This window comes from Alligator sinensis, unplaced genomic scaffold (genome assembly GCF_000455745.1).
Source record: "Alligator sinensis unplaced genomic scaffold, ASM45574v1 scaffold291_1, whole genome shotgun sequence".
Lineage (NCBI taxonomy): Eukaryota > Metazoa > Chordata > Crocodylia > Alligatoridae > Alligator > Alligator sinensis.
Genome location: NW_005842391.1, coordinates 351,510 through 368,859, shown reverse-complemented (window position 1 = coordinate 368,859; position 17,350 = coordinate 351,510). Strand labels below are relative to the sequence as shown.

The 17,350-nt window shown below is 41.9% G+C and overlaps 1 protein-coding gene across 5 annotated transcripts in view; it reads left to right on the top strand.

Moving 5' to 3' along the window:
- The window catches only part of VPS13C (vacuolar protein sorting 13 homolog C), a 157,803-nt gene that overhangs the window by 95,660 nt on the left and 44,793 nt on the right, over window positions 1–17,350 (top strand). For all 5 annotated transcript variants that reach the window (XR_003095490.1, XM_014522744.2, XM_025211176.1 and 2 more), the window contains 9 exons: window positions 263–355; window positions 3,034–3,399; window positions 5,325–5,414; window positions 7,417–7,572; window positions 8,924–9,188; window positions 10,093–10,253; window positions 13,561–13,682; window positions 16,030–16,324; window positions 16,949–17,338. Coding sequence is in view for 4 of the 5 variants with exons in the window: in XM_014522744.2 (XP_014378230.1) it covers window positions 263–355; window positions 3,034–3,399; window positions 5,325–5,414; window positions 7,417–7,572; window positions 8,924–9,188; window positions 10,093–10,253; window positions 13,561–13,682; window positions 16,030–16,324; window positions 16,949–17,338 (1,938 nt within the window). In the remaining variant the exon portion in view is untranslated. The remainder of the gene's footprint in view (window positions 1–262; window positions 356–3,033; window positions 3,400–5,324; window positions 5,415–7,416; window positions 7,573–8,923; window positions 9,189–10,092; window positions 10,254–13,560; window positions 13,683–16,029; window positions 16,325–16,948; window positions 17,339–17,350) is intronic.

Here is a 17,350-nt window from a genome sequence, read left to right as displayed (position 1 = left end):
TTCCTGCTGCTTTGCAAAACCTCACCTCACAAACTTCTACGTATATTTTTAAAAGCCACTATATGCTGGAGCTCTTAACTGAACCTGGCATGCCACCATGATACAGTTCTGTAATCATTCTAGCTATATGGGAGGTGGCTCTTCCCTTAACGTCTCCGTGTAGTGCTGTCTCTTTCCTGTGAAGCCCCTTGCATTATGAAAAAATAAATTCATGGAATAGAACTTTAATTTTAATAACTATATGTTTAATTTCTCCACTTAGGTGCTACAGCCTTGTTCTTTGATTATGGAAAATATGGTGCATGTGTCAGGAGTACAGACCATGGCAATAGTCATAGAAGAACTTATTATAAAGGTTAGTAAACTTCCCAACCTTAAGAAGAACAACTGCATTTGTTGTGAAAGCCCGACACCTGTGATTAGGACAAGGCTCTCTTTGTGTGATCAGTTTCTGCAATAAAGGTTAAGGCTAGGGCTGTGCGAGGCTTCGGATCCAGAGAAGCTTTGGACACTTCGGCGATCAAAGCAGCATGTCCAGATCAAAGCGCTGGTTTCGTTAGGCTTTCCGAAGCAGTTCGGAGCTTTCGGAGATCTGGCCATAGGGTATAATGGGGAATCAATGAAATATCTATAACTTCGTTGTTTTTTGTCTGATTTGGATGAATATTGCAGGGCTGGTAGCCTCTGCAGAGAGCATAAAGCCTGCCAAGTTTCAAGAAGACCAGTGCAGGGGCTTAGGGGGAACTGCACCCCTAATTCTTGAAAGCAAAACTCATGTCATGTCTATGTGTTACAACACGGGGGGCGGTAAAAACTGCAGGGGTGGTGGCCCCTGGTGAGGTCACAAAGCCTGCCAAGTTTCAGGAAGATCAGTGCAGGGGTTTGGGGGGAACTGCCCCTCAAGCTGTAGACAAGCAAAACTCATGACATGGGTGACTTGTGTGTGTTAAGGTGCAGCAGGGTGAAAGCTTCAGGGATGGTAGCCCCTGCTGCGGCCCTGAAGCCTGTCAGCTGTCAAGGAGATCAGTGCAGGGGGGTTCTGGGGCCCTGCACCTCTGGCTGCTGACAGGCAAAACTCGTGACATGGGTGCTTGTGCAACTGTCTGCCTTGGGGGTGGGGAGGGGGACGGACTACTGCAGGCCTGGCTGCTAAGCTACTGTTACCAGTTTTCAATCAATTATGATTCACTCAGGGACCAGCTCAATACACAGATGCTAGCTAATGTAGCCAGTTAATTAGCATCAATTAACACCTACAAAACCAGAGACTAAGGAGAAGAAATAATCAATGTAGACAATCAACTGCCCCAAGACGGACATAGTCAGTTGCACAAGCACCCATGTCACGAGTTTTGTCTGTCAGCAACTAGAGATGCAGGGCCCCAGGACCCTGCTGCACTGATCTCAACTGCTGGCAAGCTTTGTGGCTGCAGCAGGGGCTACCATCCTTGCAGCTTTCACCCTGCTGCACCTTAGCATACACGGTGTCACCCATGTCACAAGTTTTGTTTGTCCACAGCTTGAGGTGCAGTTCTCCTCAAACCCCTGCACCTTTCAACTTGAAACTTGGTAGGCTTTGAGACCTCACCAGGGGCCAGCACCCCTGCAGTTTTCACTCCACTATGGTGCAACACACAGATGTGACATGAGTGTTGCTTTCAAGAATTTGGGGTGCAGTTCCCCCCGATGCCCTGCACCGATCTTCTTGAAATGTGGCAGGCTTCATGCGCTCGGCAGGGGCTACCAGCCCTGCAAGTTTCATCCAAATCGGACAACGTGCAACTAAGTTATAGATGTTTCATTGATTCCTCATTATACCCTATGGCCGGATCTCCGAGGGAGCTCTGAAGCTTCGGAGCTGCTATGGTTGGATGGAAGCGGAAACCTGGTCCGGAACTCCGTATCGGATCCCTGGCATCACAAGCAGCTGGATCTGAAGCCAGATCGAATAGCTGCCTACTCGCACAGGCCTGTCTTTTGCCAGAACAATTACTTCTTTTATTGGAAAGCTAATAGAGCAATCAAGGTAGCATGACCCCAGATGTCTAACAAGACCAGGGAATGTAGACCACTTGGGAAGGAAGAATATGGGTCCTTGGGAAGGACCTCAGTGGTGAGCTCCACTGAATTTCGCTTTGCCATTCATCATTTTTTATAATATGGTTCCCTGCTAATTTCCTTGTTAATTCCTTGATATTTAAACAGTGATTGGTTTTATTCTTACTTACTTAGCCTTTAGTTTTATAAGGAAAATCACATGAATAATGAAACCCATGTGTGCCAATATGGCGAATATTATCTTTTCTAAAATTTGTGACTTGATGGTGTTCTGCCTGGTGATCTGGTTGGAGTCTTAAGTTTGGTGTTCCAGACAGAAAAATTAGAACTTTTTTTAAATAGCAGTAGGGTGATACTTTCATCTCTGGTGTTAGGTGGCTTTTTAAAGTTTTGGAATTAGTTGACATACTGACCTTTACAATGAAGTGCTTGCATTAACTTCACCAAATGAAAAATGATTTGCATAATAGCTCTGCTTGTGGATAATGAAAGTAACTTTGCTTATGCAGAACAAATGCACTAAGACCTAAAGCAGGGCTAGGGCCTCATAACAAAATCTTGCACTGTTCTTCAAAGACTAGGAAAGTAACCTGGTTTTGTTGTTTTTTTTTTCCCATTTTCCATCCAAAGTATCCAGGTTTGTCTCTACCAAACTTTAATATTTTTAATTGGCTTGTTTATCAAAACACTTCTGGCAATAGATCAGCTTTCTGGATTTATAATTTAGGATTATCAGATTATTATTAGTTTTGTAGTAATTTAAAAAAAAGAAAAAGAAAACCCCAACACGGTCTAGAAGAAAATGAAGTTACTTCAGATAAGGTTCAAATTTGCTCCCTGCCAATCCATATTTTCATAATTGGTTTATTTCCTGTAACAAGAACCCACACATTTGCTATATCAAATTTACTATTTAGTCTAAGTTTAAATCTATGCAGTATTTTTAGAAAACAGATTGTTTGTTTGTTTTTCAAGATTTCACCAATAATTCTGAATACTGTGATGACTATCATAACTGCAATAAAACCAAAGGCAAAGGAAGAGGATACCAAAGGTGCACCTAATGAATTGGGAAATTTGTGGCATGTTAAGCCTATAAATCAGTGCAATGCTTGGTTTCTTGGTGTTGATGTAGCCACAGAAGTGACTGAATCTTACAGAGACAGTGAACACAGTGTGAAAAAGGAGAATTTTGACATTGAGGTGAAATCTGTTCAGATGACTTTGGAATGTGGTTTGGGACATCGTACTGTTCCTTTATTGCTCGTTGAATCTACATTTTTTGGAGCTGTTAAAAACTGGTCCTCTTTGATGGGTGCCATCGCTGATGTGACACTGGAGGTATGCTAATACTTACTGGTCAGTTAATGCTTTCAAATGAAAATAGACTGAATGTTACAAATAATTATCTTTTAGTATTTTAAAGTCCCTCCCTTTCTAAGGCCTCAGTTAGTATTGGGCTTCCATTGTTTACATCTTATTAAATAGTTGTTTTTTTTAACCTGCATGGTGGTAGTGACTGTGTGTGCACCTCAGGCTCATGGCCAAGAAGGGGCCTGGGGCAGCCCAACCCTGGCCCCTCCCTTGCTGCCTGCCTTGAGGCTCATGTGCAGATACCATCACCATGGAGCCAGTGCTGGGGCTGTGGAGCCCCGTGCAGCTGTTTGCAGCCTCTTGGCTGCAGCTGGCTCAGGCTCTAGCCAGCTGCTGCCTGCCACAGAGCCCGGGTTGCTTGCAGCAGGGCTTGCATCTTCCCGGCTTCCTGCTGCAAATGGCGTGGGCTCCATGGCTGGCAGCAGCTGCCCAGAGTCTAGGCTGGCTGTGGCGTGCCAAGGAAAATGGCCTTGTGTTCCATGCTCTGGCACATGTGCCAGGAGTTACTGATCATTGGTAAATGGTTTCATGGATAAACAGTGTGCATGAATACAGTGAAAATTGTTATGCGTTTGGCATTCTCATGCCATTGTTACATGTTTAAAAAAAAAAAAAAATCCCATGAAGCAATTCTAGTCCCTTTGCTTTCTTAATATTTACACACATTCCCTTCAGTGAACAAAGCAGTCCTGAATAAGGATAGTTTCCATATATCATGCATTTCTTAAATTGTTTTCCTGTTGCATATAGTTTAAAGACAAATTAACAAAGTTAAATAGATGAGGATCTCTTTTAAACCTTGCTTACTGCTTCAGATGCATCCTCCCTTGGACTGAGTCATTCATTCCTGTGTGGAGTAGGGAGGTCAGCAGGACCCCCAAAGGTTATCCAAGGTGCCGGGTAAATGAGTCCCTGCATCCTGCAAAGATGTGCGTAGTTGTACAGGGAATTATGAGCTCTTGTTAAACATATATACGCTAGGTGTCCCTGGCATTTAAGATTCTAAAATGTGATTTATTTCGGGTCTGTCCATTACTTAACCTACTTGATTGCTTGCTTTTCCCATATAGCCCCTACCCGGGAATTTATCACCAACACCACAAGAGTCTAGAACTGTTCATGGTGTAGAGGCTTCTCAGTATCAAGACTTTGATAAACTACAGCTGTGGGAAGGAGAGAGGGTGCATAACATTAGCCAGAAATTAATATTTTTGAATTACTGTATACGTCACTGAAGGTAGTCATGGATGATGCAAACAGTCTTTTAAATTGGGCAGGTGGCATTAGGCAATTGCCAAATTCCATTCTTTACAATATTTTAGAGGTAACACATCAAGTGAATTAAGTTTACAGGTAGTTTGTTTCCTTGTTTTCTTCCTCCAGGAACAGACTGTAGTCAGCTGTTCTCTTATTAACTAAGGCTGTTTACTTGACTTGAATTCAATGTTTAGCCTTCAAATGTGATGGCATCTAGTTGCTTTCGGGGCTGCTAGTAGCACAGCACTGATGCTACACAGGTTGGACAAGTTTCTGATTGTCAAACAAACCTGCTATATGGTTTGGATGGTACGAGAAGGTTCCTGCAAAACATTGGTCAGACTTAGACGAAATTGCTTCTCCAAATCTTAGGTTCAGAGAAATCTAGCATGTTAACAATTATATGCATAGAGCTGGTATTCAGCATATTATACTTGGGATTTTTGTTTTGTTTTAAACTTAGTAATGGTTTAGGATTGAACTTGGTGAAATGTTAAATGGCGGGTTTTTTTAAGGAAGCTTATATAGTTCTTTAAGAGGTTGTATTATAACTTGAGGGCCTGAAAAGTGTGTTTAATGTTTTTATTTATTCTGGTGTTTTGCTTTCAAAATTTAATTTTATTGGTCTCTTCCAGGTTCACTATTATAATGAAACTTATGCAGTGTGGGAGCCTCTTATTGAACGCATTGATGGGGGAAGGAAGCAATGGAGTTTAAAGCTTGAGGTATGGAAACATTACTGAAATAAATCATTGAGAATATACATATATCATTTTACAAAGTTATGCAGTAAGATATTGACACATGATATTCCAACGTGGTCATCTTTGACCTGTTGCCCTGTGAGGTTGAGAATTTTTAAGTCTTACCTCTAGAAAGCTCAGGAAATCTTGCTTTCAAAGCAGTGTTATATCTTCCTGGTACGGGCTTTCCTAGTAATAATCCATTCGGAATATTCTGTAGTGAGAAGAGAGTGCAATTATCCAGGCTTCTAGTAATCCTGGTAGCCCTAGCTGGATGACCTGTACTAGTCTTGTGGCTACTGCAGTGATAATGACTCGTAGATGCTACTACACTTTTTAATGCTTACAGTTCAGTACATTTAATAACCCTCAACTGATGGCATTCTAGATTCTATTGAATGTTGACATTTTTAAACAGGTTTTATCCCTCTTTAGATAAGATTAGCATTCAAAATCAATAAAAACAAAGACTTTTTAATTGACCAGCAAAATATGATTTAAAGATCAAAGCAACATATATCTATTTTTCAGCAATATTATGAAAAGCTGTAGGATTTGGGACAGCTCTTAGAAATACTCAGATAGTGAAAGTACAATGTTAAACTAACAAAGCCCAAATGGAAAGGAAAGAAAAATGTTCCCTGCTGCTAGTGGGACTGTTGATGGTAATTAACTTGACAACACAAAGCAGAAAGCTTACCTTGATTTATGAACTCTCCCTTTGACCAGCGTATCTGAACTTCCCTTATTAGTTTGCAAATGGAGTGCAACAGAAAAGTGCTAGATCTTTGCTCTCATGCGTGCACTTTTCTCTGATCCTGTGATAATACGTCTAAGAACAGAATGATTTACTAGCAGTGACTTTGACAAGGGATCTTCCTCTTTGCACTTGTATTGTGACCCTCCAGCCAACAGAGAAATCCCAGTAATCATATTTTCCTAAATCCCAAGACGACGTTGAATTTTTAATACAACCCCCCAATCTTTCAGTTTTATACATGGGAAATGATAAACGTTCTTATTTTCCATGTAAAAAATCTACTTATTGGAGGGTCACCTTTTAATTTGTCCCCCACCTGCCCACCCCCTCTACTACTTTGTATGGCAGGGCAGAGATAGAAGTAACATGGGGAAGGTGGTCTGACCCTCACCCCTTACTTCACAGCCTGTCTTGCCCTCCCCCCCCCTTTTTTCCACTGTCCCTGACTGATCTGGGTGCAAGGGAAGCCCCAGAGCCACTTCTGCCCCATGGTGCAGGGAGCAGCTGTGCAGGGAGCCCAGCTCAGCTGGGGACAGTAGCAGCAGCATACAGCTTTCTTTTTCCGGTGCTTGCTTCCCTGCCTGATTTCCCTCATACCCCCGTCTCCTGTGCTGACTGGGAGTAGGCAGTGGAAGGAAGGAACTGTTCAATAGTTGCTGCTGTCCCCAGCTGAGCTGGGCTTCCTGAACAATTGCTCCCTGCAGAGTGGGGTCAGGAGTGGCTCTGGGGCTCCAACTGCTCCCATATCAGCTGGGGACATCACCGCTCCCTAAAGCTCACAGCAGTTGAATAAATACAATAATCTTGAAAAAGGAGGACAATTAAGTGTCATTTCACACACCTTTTGAAACAAAGTAAAATTGCATGAGACACCAGGTGGAGAACTTCCTATAATGGAAGAACGGCCTTGCCTACCATAATAAGTAAAAGCTGGTATTGTGGTATTAACCAAAGAGAAATTAACAGTTTCGGGTTATAACAATGAGCAGAACATTTACATAAAATACCTGGCAGTATTAAAAGCAGAATAGTGCTCTGAAGTAGATAATAGTTGTAAGATTAAATGTGTGGATATTAGCTAATGATTTTTTGTAGATGAAACTAAACGCCTTTTCGCCAAGCATGATTTAAGAGAATATTGCAAATCTACATAACATTAATAAACATATGTTCATTTTTACAAGATGCGATTTAATGGGAATGTTTTGCGCGTGTTCTTTTTAGATGAAGACTAACCCTGTCCAAGAGAGAAGCTTAATGCCTGGTGATGATTTTATTCTTCTTCCTGAGCCACAAACTGCTGTTAACATCTCTTCAAAGGATACAATGAATATAACAATATCCAAATGTTGTCTTGCTGTTTTCAATAATCTAGCCAAGGTAATCTTGATACCGAATGCGTGTTGAATTCATTTTACTTGGAGTATGGTCTTGCACTCCTGGTAATGCTTTGCTCTTCCAGTCACAAAGCCCAGATTATGTTCTATGTCTGACAGATAATTATCTGTCAGACATAGAACATAATCTGGTTGGGGATCAACTACTTGGCTGAAAAATTGAGCCTTACTAAAAAGAGTGGTGTTGACTGTGCTCTGAACAAATCTAGTTACTAGCACCTCTGTTCTTTATACATCGAGTGAATATAGGACTTAATTGGGGGAGTATATTAGGCAGTGTTCTTGAAACTTTACGTGGAATATTATTATAAAAAATAATGGCTATACAAAGAAGCAGCCTTAGTCCCAGGAGGTATGAATTTTTAAGACGGTCTAATTCTTAATAATTTCTCCATGGTCAGGTTGCCTTACCTAGGTATATACTAGGAAAAGTTACTTTCTGAGTGCTGGTCTTTGAAATTCGAGGAGACAACTGGCCATAGCTTGCTTAATTCCACCGAAGTGAGATTGCTCATCCAAATCCATGTGAATGACTTGTATGGTTTTTGGTCACAGGAGCCTGACAACAGAAAAAAATGGTTGATACATGGGATGTATATATTTGTCATCTGATGCACTTTAAGTGAGTCCTATTGAAATTGTTCTTGAGTCGTAGAGATGACATTTCAGTAAACATGGTAATTATATCTGATGTAATATTAGTATCTAAATATTGGTGTGGATTCCACTTGTAAATGTACATGTGAATGGATTTTTTTTTTCTTGGCTTGTGTTTTGTTGGTGCTATGTATGCATTGTTGTTTGGTGCTATGTGTTATTTGCTTGCATCTTATCAGAGTGTTCATTGGTGCTATGTATGCTATTGGTGTGCTTTGTTTTTTCACATGAGGATAGGCAGGTTTCAGCAAGAGGCAAGCAACATTAGACAATGCTATTTACTACTTCAGTGAACTACCATAAATAATCACTCGAAGAGACAATAACGTTTGTTAGGAGTCCTTATTTTCAGATTGGCAAAAAAATAGTAAGCAGGAGGGTAAGTAGGTGTTGTCTGGTGCTTCAGGGATCCGATGAAAAATCCCCTGGACAGAGACCAGTTTGCTGGAGAAGGCCTGCAGATGTTTCTGAGCTGAAGTCAGGGCAGCATAAAAGTTGGTCTTTCTGTCTTAATAGAATTTATGTACAATTATCCCAAACCTGCTGTATACAGTATGTACTTTTGTATTGCCCAGATAGGAGTGTGCACACTTTTTTTTAAGTTGGGAAATCAAAACAACGTGTTAGGGTTGTGACCATTTGCATTTTTAATTTCTATTTTTCATACTTTATTACAGGCATTCTCAGAAGGTACTGCATCCACATTTGACTATTCTTCTAAAGACAGGGCACCTTTTACTGTGAAAAATGCACTAGGTGTCCCTTTGAAAGTGTATCCTACCTCTAATCTTCGGGTGGTAGGTCCACCCTTAAAAGAAGAGATTCCGCATATAGAAATTGGCCAGAATCTGGAATTGGAATACTCTGTCTTTGAACCGCTGCATCGAGGAAAGTTATCTGCGTTGCATCGACAAGAAAGCTGCCTCTTCGCTTTGACCTTAGGTATTGTGCTAGGATAACTGCTTTCACTAAAAGAGTTTTGCTGCAGGAATGTAGGAGAAAGTTATTGTGGTAATTTGGAGGCCAGGTGCTATTTGCTCAGATGAGAGCAGGGAAATTGAGTGGTCCAAGATGAGAAAAGCCAAAGCCCAGCAGCTTAATTCTTTACAAATGTTATTATATCAGCCACTGTTGGACAATATCCTAAGACACAGGATTATTATTTATTTATTTATTTTTTTCAATCTACTTTCCGAGAGACTGTGCAAAGAGCAGTGGAGACATTTTGAAGTCTTATTCCCTTTACTTCCCCACTCAAAGAAAGAAAGGCTAATGACAGACAAAGGACATAGGGGTACATGTATGGCTTGGTAGGAGTGAGCAGGTGGGACTGCTGGTACCTCGCTTAGTTTGCAAGTGCCTATAGTGGGTGGGTGCTCCATCTGTTACAATTTGCTTTTTGTGCCAGATTGTCTGTCTTAGTCACAAGTTTTCCTGAGTAGTCAGCTTTGACTTAGATTCTCTGGAGCGAGAGTAGTGCAGCAACTAGTATTACCCCAGCTTCCTGTTCTCTCCTAATGGGTGCACACTTAGCTTGTTGCTGTTCTAGTGCACCATTTCATTGATCCTGACAAATGCTTCAGTGTATTTCAGTGGCTTAAGATATTACAAAGACAGTGGTCTGATATTATACCTGGCTTCCCAATTGTTAATTTATTAAAGCCTTATTTCAATTTTTTAGTACTTGATGGCTAGGAATGCAACCTGCAAGGTTTCTGTTGTAGGTTATGGCAAACTTAAGTGAATGACATTGTTTACTTCATTTAAATAATAATGTGTGTTTGTAAGTCTTCAAAAGTAACTGCATTCAGGAATCACAATGTGTGTTGTGTATTTTATAAAATAGTACCTCAAGGATATCCAGAAGTAGCAAACATCCCTATAGCAAAACCAGGCCGACGTCTGTACAATGTACGAAATCCTGTTGCTGACCACTTGGACTCTGTTCTGATACAGATGGATGCACTAGAAGGGAACAAAGTTATTACCATACGATCTCCCCTTCAGGTAAAAATGTTAAAAATAATATACAGCTATGTAGTCCTAGAACTGGAGCTTAGTTGTTACAGATTTTTTGGTTGTTTCTGGAGAGAGAGATGGGCTTGCTTCTTAGTAATATATTTTTAAGATTATCCTTTTTCAAAAAAAACTTGTTAAAAACAGCCAGAACCCTGTACTTGCTTTTCATTAAGAATACATTAGTTTTTGCTATTTCATTGCATAGCAGGATTTACAGTGACATACAATAAATATTATTCTAATAAATTTGTCTGAACCCAAGTAGCCTAGAATGCATGAAAGGAATATGTAAACTATGCAACTTTATAAGTAATCCTTTAAATGGGCTCCGTCAGCTGCTTCAGATTACTGTATTTACTGGAATACAAGATGAGGTTTTTCTCTCCAGTTGGCATGGTAAGAGAACTCTCATCTTATTTTTGCATACAAGGAAACCACATTAAATACATTGTCTATCTTTGAACTGCTCCTAAAAGCAATATATGCTCAGTAATGGAAATCGACTATGAAGTTGATTAAATGTAGCCAACACTAAGCATGACTATAAAGTATGTGGTCCATTTGGGGCAAACAGGCTGCACTAATCTATTCTTGTTCCCACCAGCATATCTGACTAAGATACATGGTGGTGCCCATTACACACAGTTCCCCATAGTGTTGAATCATTCAAATCATGGTGAGCCATTGTATTGCTTACTTCCTTTTCACTCCTGCAGCTGACATGCACCTTTCCCATTTCCTATGAGTCCTGTTTCTTCATCAGCCTTAACTGTCTGGCAAACATCACCAAATGGGGCCCCCAACAGTTCACCTGTAATCTGTCACCCCCTTCTTTCAACCTGTTGTATGTGATTTAGTGTGGCCCCATCCTCCCAGTGGAGCTGAACCAAGTTGCCCTGTGCCTCATCTGCATATACATTTTTGGAGCACCCCAGGACTCATGACAATAACACCTAGTTCCAGTCATGAGTGGGGGAGCTAATTAGCTCAGGGATCCTTCAGTGGGGGCAGAGGATAGCTAGGGTACACACAGTGGTGCTCAGCTGTGTGGTTGTAATGGCTTGAAATGCTGTGGACTCTGGGGCTCAGCCCAGTGAACCATAGGATAAATCATGATCCGTATGGCTTTAGACTAATACCATGCTTAGTTTGAACTATATATTCCTCAGCGTTCCAGTCTACGACAGGAGTGAGCAATTATTTTGGGCAGAGGGCCACTTACCCAGTTCTAGCAGGCTAGGACCCCACGCTCTTGCCACCCTGCTCTGGGCCCCACTGGCACTGGCCCTGGGACACTGGTGTGGGCCCCGTGCTCCTGCTGGCTCCTCTCCCACTCATACCCAGTGCCCCCCAGCCCCGTGGTACAGGCAAGGGCCAGCGCTCAGCCCTGACCCCCTGCTCACCAGCAGGGAAGAAGGTGGTGCTGAGCATGGAGGAAAGCGGCCCCTCGCCTGCCCCATGGCCGGCGCTCCCTGCTGCAAGCCAAGGTGGGGCGGCCCCAGACACAGGCAGCCCCAGGCAGGCTGCGAGTGACTGCAGCGCAGGGCGCTGGCCATGGGGCAGGCGAGGGGTCACTTTTCCCTGTGCTCAACATCAGCTTGTAATCTGCCCCCACTGCCAGCTTGGCAGTGGGGCCAGGTTACAAGGTGGTGCTGAGCGCAGTGGGGTGGGGAAAGGAGCTCTTCTCTGCCCCATGCGTGGTGCCCTGCACTGCAGCCACTCTCAGCCTGCCTGGAGCTGCCTGTGCCTGCTCTGGACAGACCCGCACTGGCTGCGAGCGCCTTTAGTGTGGGGTGCCGACCATGGGGCCGGCAAGGGGCTACTTTTTCTCTGCAGGGAAGGAGCCCAGGGGAAAGCTTAGTGCAGGGGGGAAGCAGCTCCTCCCCCACCCCATTGCCGATGCCCCATGCTGCGAGCGCTCGCAGCCCATGTAGAGCTGTCCGGAGCAGGCACAGGCAGCCCCATGCGGGCTGCAAACAACTGCAACGTGGGGCACCAGGCATGGCGCAGGGAGGGGCAGCTTCTGTGCCTCCTCTCTCTTTCCCCCCCCCTACACACACACACAAGCTTCCTGTGTGGGGCAGCCACATGCTCCCAGCCCAGAAACCCTGGCTGGGGGGGTGGGGTCCTGTCACTTTTGACAGGAACCATGGGCAGAGAAATATTAATTTTTTCTTTTTTTTTTTTAAGGGGCCCCATGGATCAGATAGAATGGCCTCGTGGGCTGGATCCGGCCTGCCGGATCTGGTCTAAGATCAAGCAAAACTGGGGGCATCTGAACCCCAAGGCCTCCAGACCTGGGACTTCCACGTAGGATGGTGCCCAAACTGCTGGGTCTGGGTGGGAGGACACTTGGCTAGTATTAAAACTGCATGGACTTAACAATTGAGCTCTGCTCAGTTGAATGTTGGCTCTTGAGTATTGGGTTTTACCTAGTTGAATCTGGAACTGATTTGGCCCTTGAAATTAAATATATTTAAAAAAAAACTTGTACATTTGTACATTACATGCAAACTACTATGGCTATGTTTTAATTTCAAGGTTGATGTTTTCAAATGTGTTCCTTACTTCCACATGCTTGGGCAGAGTAGGGTTTGAAGAAAGGGAAGGTTGGAGAGGGGCTGCAGGGGGAAGAAGCTGGGAGGAGGCAAGGGGGTTACCTAACCTTTCCTTTTTTCCCCTCCTTGCTCCCCCACCCTAACCCAATACTCAAGATCCAAAATTCAACTGAGCAGAGCTCAGTTGTCAAGTCTATACATATATATATTTATACAGAGAGAGAGACAGCTTGGTTCTGCAAAATGAAATTAACAGTATTATTTAATCCAGTAACTCAGAAATTGAACCATTGTAGTGTTTAATTTATCATGTTCCTTTTCTAAGAACATACTAATTTGAGGGCAAATGTAAGTTGCAGGAAATAGATTAATATAACAATATTGATATCAGTAGATAACACTGAGAATTGTTATAATGCAATTGTCTGTATGCATCTGTAGTGATACATGCATGGCAAAACTATTCTGACTTTAATTACTTCATTCAGGGTCAAAGTTAGCAGTACAAGTTGGTTAAATCTTCCTACAGGATCAGGCAGACATAATAGTTGTATTGAAACAGCTGCTGCATGTTCCCTTTCCCTTAAAGCAGCAAAAATGTACAGACACATACCCATAGTTGGTAAAACAGTTTGTTTATACAGCTTCTTGTAGATGTTAATGTGTATAGTGTAATTTGTATTTTCATTTAGGAGTTTTACAAAAACTTTTAACAGCGTTTTATGTTTTTGTCGTAGATCAAGAATCATTTCTCTGTACCATTTAAAATCTATAAATTTGTTAGAAATGTTAGACTGCTGGAACCCATAGGCATATCCAAGCCAGAGGAGGAATTCCACGTTCCTTTAGATTCATACCGGTATGTTTTTTTTTTTGTTTTCTTTTTTCTGTTAAACAGAATCTTCATGTACAAGATGAAATAATTGTAATCAAAGTGGGGTTTTTTTGTCTGCATCCATTTCAGTCCTATTAAGTACTACTGTGGGGATTCAGAAATTGGGCAAAAATTTAGTGGCTTTAATTTTCTTAAATAATTATAGTACATTTTAGAGACCTCCAAAATGCTAGTAATGTTTACCCCTTTTCTGTGTATATTGTGTGCATTTGTTCATCTAACAGCTTCACATATTAAGCCTGAATTTTTTTCATAACTTAGTGTATCGAATATCCAAGACCACAATTCCCGATTATCTTTGATAGAGATAATATAACTGCACTCTATTGCACAGTAGAATCCCATTGGAAACAACGAAATGAACTAACTGAATATTAAATGCATATTGTTTGCAAGTGTTTCAGTAACAAAAGGACTAGTTAAAGTATTCATTTAGTTTTTCTTGGAACACTGGCTCTTCCCTTTCATTTTTAAACTATTATCTCTTTATCAGTATTATTATTATTATTAGTAGTAGTAGTAGTAGTATCATTTGTATAGCTGTTATGGTTGTTTCCTTTTCCTTTTTTTGTTTCTAAATTCCTTCTACCCTTTACAATGTTGTGTGTATGTATTGCTGTTTATTATGAATTTCAGTGCTTCTGAAACTTGAGAGAAAATCAAAGTTTCTAGACGCATGTTAATGGAATTTTGACATGGCACAACTGCACTATTACAACTGTGACCATATCCGAGTAGAAATTAATAAACCTGGCAGATGATTTTAGAATTGGCAGAAACAGAGAGCACAAGAACTGTTGTAATTTTAGGTCTTACATATTTTTAAATCTTTTTTTAATCTGTTGCCTTCAGCCTAGTGAAATACTTGAGATCAGTGAAACATCTGTGCAAACAAGTCTAACTAGAATTAGACAGTGGAAGAATTTAAAACGATGACAGCAGATTGCAAAACTAACTAAATGTAACATTGCCTTATAAGTATCAGAATCTGTATCTTTTGTTGTACAAACTGTTCAGAATTCATGTAGATTCAAGAGTGTTTTTAATTTTGTCGTGAATCAGAGCAGCCGCTTGACTCGCACACCGGAGTGTTTAGATTTAGAGCTCGGCAGGCGGGTAATTGATGGATGGAGTGGAATTAACCAGGCACAGACACGTGTAGGTTACAGGAGTTTGTTTACTTACGTTGCCTAGATAGTGATGGACGACGCAGACGAGCCTTTGTTCCGTTACAGCTTTGGTTACAGAGTTGAGTATACGCATATAACTTCGGTTACAGAGTCGAGTACACGCACGCAGTTAGGTTACGACGAGATAATGACGGACGTGGCTCCGGGAACGGACGGTCGCGCTTGCAAGACTTTCTATGTCAATATTTTACGCTGACGGGGTGATTGATTAGGAATTGATCAATTTCCCAATTCTCTGGTGACAAGCACAGGTGTTTCTTGTGAGATCCCCAGAGCTCTCCGACTTGGGCGGAAACCGTTAAACTATTTATAGGCAGAGGTGTTTGACAGAGATGCCCAATGGTGAACCGTTATATGGAATCTTTAATTTTTGGCAGGTGGCAGCTCTTTGTCTCCTCAAGTTACAAGGTAGTGGGTTAGGTTTCTCTACCTGTTACGTGTGCGCTACGTGTGAGGAGCTTACGCTTATTTTTGGACCAATTATATATAGTTTCCCCTAGCATTTTATTTCAGCTGACCAATTATCTACAGTACTCCGGCCGCGTTTTGTTTCAAGGAATTTTGGCAGGGATGTCTTTTAACCCTTAATCGTCAAAATGAGGATGATTTGAATGGTATCTCTTGCTCAGTGGCATGGGCACAATTTAATTGGGTTGTGACAAGTTTCTGCCCAAAAACCTCTGGTGTGTTGCAATAAAGTTAAAGACATTTTTGGTGTAAATGAAGCTGTGGGCATCTGTAGGACCACGGATACATTGTGGACTTTTCCAAGGTTTGAAGTGTCAACCAGTTGAATTTGTTATTAAGAGGTGTGTCTGCATTTTACATAAGGCAGGCAACTAGCTTCTCTGTCTCTTAATCTTCTCTTCTTCCATGTATGTTGGGGAAACTGAGACATACAATATTTTTACAGCAAAAAATACATTTAAACTAGGTATACTACAAACCAGCCTTTCTCAAGTTAAATTGCTTCTTTTTTTCATAACCTTTGAGCTTTTTTCTCATCAGCTTATCTCCATCTGTGAATAAATAACTAAATTAGATGAAAACTGTTGTCTATTTGTGTTGCTATTTTAAAGGGTCTATTAAAATTTAGGCTTTTTTCCCCATTTATCCCATAGGTGCCATCTGTTTATTCAACCAACAGGGATCTTAGAAGGTCAATTTAAAGAGTCAACAACTTACATTGCCTGGAGAGAAGAGCTACATCGGAGCAATGAAGTGAGATGCATGTTGCAGTGTCCATCTACTGAAGTAAACTTCTTGCCTCTCATAGTCAACACAACTGCAATACCTGACCAACTAAACTTTATTGCAACGGATGGGGAGGACTGGGATCCAGCCTATATTATCCACCTTCATCCAACACTCACTGTGAAGAATCTTCTGCCATACTCCCTGCGGTATTTACTTGAGGTATTGTGTTTAATTGTGTATTTTTTAAATAAGGGACTATCTGGGGGAGGGGCCAGGGGGAATATGGGTCAAGTAGTCTCTGCGGTGGGGGGAGGGGAGGGAGCAGTCAGAGTCCCTGTGGGGTTGGTTGAGTCCAGGAAATTTAGATGGGATCATGGGGGCTAGTCGGGTCCATGGAGGGGATGGGGGAGCTCTCTTTCCCCTACCCCCTGGGACCAGGGGGTATTTTCTAGAACACTGACCCCCTTCCCTCCCTCCCACCTACCCCTCTGTCCCTCCTGCCCCTTAAGGCCCCCACTCTGACTTACTACCTCAACTCCCGGCACTGGCAAATAATGATAAAACCAGCACCAGGAGCAGCTTGCAGGCTGGGGGATGAGGTCAGGGGAGGGCTGGCTGCTCCATTGGGAAGTGAAGAGAGGGGCTGGGGGGCTAAAAATATCCTGGTGCCAGGTGGGGGGTAGGAAAAATACAATCCTGGGGTTGAGGCCAGTGACTGGGCTTTTACTAGTCTTGGGGCTGCACTGAGAACTCCTGTAGAAGTTAAGTTAAATGGTCCCTGTTTCCTGTCTAGCATTTGCAGGAAAAACAATCTTTGTAAAAGTTAACATGTTTTTATTTTAGGGAACAGCAGAAGCTCATGAGCTGCCAGAAGGGAGTGCTGCTGATGTTCTTCATTCAAGAATCAGTGGAGAAATAATGGAGCTAGTTTTGATAAAATATCAGGGTAAAAACTGGAATGGACATCTTAAAGTCCATGATGGGCTGCCTGAATTTTTTCCAGTGTGTTTCACTTCAAATTCTGTAGATACGATGACAGTAGATGTCTATGTACACGTCGGGCGAGTTAGTAACCGTATGATTCTATCAGTGTTCAGTCCTTATTGGATAATCAATAAAACTTCCCGAGTTCTCCAGTATCGTGCTGAAGATACACACGTGAAACACCCTGCAGATTACAGGGATATAGTCTTGTTCTCTTTTAAGAAAAAGAACATTTTTAGTAAAAACAAGGTATGTAACCTC